This window comes from Nanorana parkeri, unplaced genomic scaffold (genome assembly GCF_000935625.1).
Source record: "Nanorana parkeri isolate BGI_ZX_2015 unplaced genomic scaffold, ASM93562v1 scaffold3842, whole genome shotgun sequence".
Taxonomy (NCBI): domain Eukaryota; kingdom Metazoa; phylum Chordata; class Amphibia; order Anura; family Dicroglossidae; genus Nanorana; species Nanorana parkeri.
Window position 1 is genome coordinate 1 of NW_017310110.1, and position 1,097 is coordinate 1,097.

At 57.3% G+C, this 1,097-nt stretch overlaps 1 protein-coding gene across 1 annotated transcript in view; it reads left to right on the plus strand.

Annotated features, from left to right (window-relative positions):
- Positions 1 to 644: 644 nt before the first annotated feature.
- GTF3C2 (general transcription factor IIIC subunit 2) overlaps positions 645 to 1,097 on the plus strand; it is a gene marked incomplete at its 3' end in the record, with an annotated part of 30,037 nt that continues 29,584 nt past the window's right edge. Inside the window, exon 1 of the mRNA XM_018575368.1 lies at positions 645 to 980. Within this exon, the coding sequence (XP_018430870.1) occupies positions 645 to 980 (336 nt within the window). The remainder of the gene's footprint in view (positions 981 to 1,097) is intronic.

Consider the following 1,097-nt stretch of genomic DNA (forward strand, 5'->3'; position numbering starts at 1 on the left):
CTTCTCCACACAAAGACTGACGGACCTCCTTGCTGCGTGGCGTAGGGATCACATCCAGATGAAGCGGCATTAATAACCCGACAGCTCCCTTACCTGGAGGTGATCCCTGTGCTGTGATCCCTGTGCTGTGATCCCTGTGCTGTGATCCCTGTGCTATGGCGTGGCCCACATCCATGTTACAGAGGTAATTTCAGTGGCTGGATTATCTGTATGCGATCCCTACATTACGGTGAAGCAGTCCTCCGTCTTATTGATGGAAGTCTCCTCTACATGTGAACACCACATAAGGTCTACTTCATTGTTGCCATGTTGGGATCCCTACCATAGGGATCAGCTGACGTCCATGTTGAAGATGCTTCATCTGGATGTGAGCCGTGTACTGAGGCCCAGCTGTCTTTCATGTGATCCCTACCCTCCAGCAAAGCCGACATCCTTCTCTTTGATGGCTTCCTCATGCGAGTGACGTTTCCTCCACAACACGTCCCGCCCCATGCGTGTGAGGTCACTTCCTGTCCTGAACCTTGGCACATGTTGGGTTTAGATGTTCGGAGGACCTCCCATGGGGAACTCCTCTGACCTCTCGGCACTGAGATAGCGGGACTTAGGATGGGGTTGTCCTGACATTGGTGTGTCACCGCGGTGGAATGCTCCAGGACGGTCACGGTCGCTCTTTTCTCTCTCTCTGCAGCGCCCTTCGCTACCTCCATGACATCGCAGAGGAATGGTTGGCGCCGGGGAGGACGTCTCCCCCCGTACCCGAGAAGCCCGTCCGGGAGCAGACGCCGAGGGAGCCGCCACCGGGGAAGAAGAGGGGCAGGAAGAGGAAGTCCCGGGACCCCGATGATGGCGATGTGGACTTTGTGGTGTCGGAAGAGCTGCTGCGGGAGGAGGAGAAAGAGGAGGCTGAGAGTGATTGTCCGAGCGATGAGAGTGAAGGGGACGGCCCATCCTACAACATGAACGTCTTCGCCTTCGGAGAGGTGAGAGGCCTGATTCCGTGCTGCGCCCCATCGTGCCCCATCGTACCCCATCGTACCCCATCATGCCCCACCGTGCCCCATCGTACCCCACCGTGCCCCATCGTACCCCATCGTGCC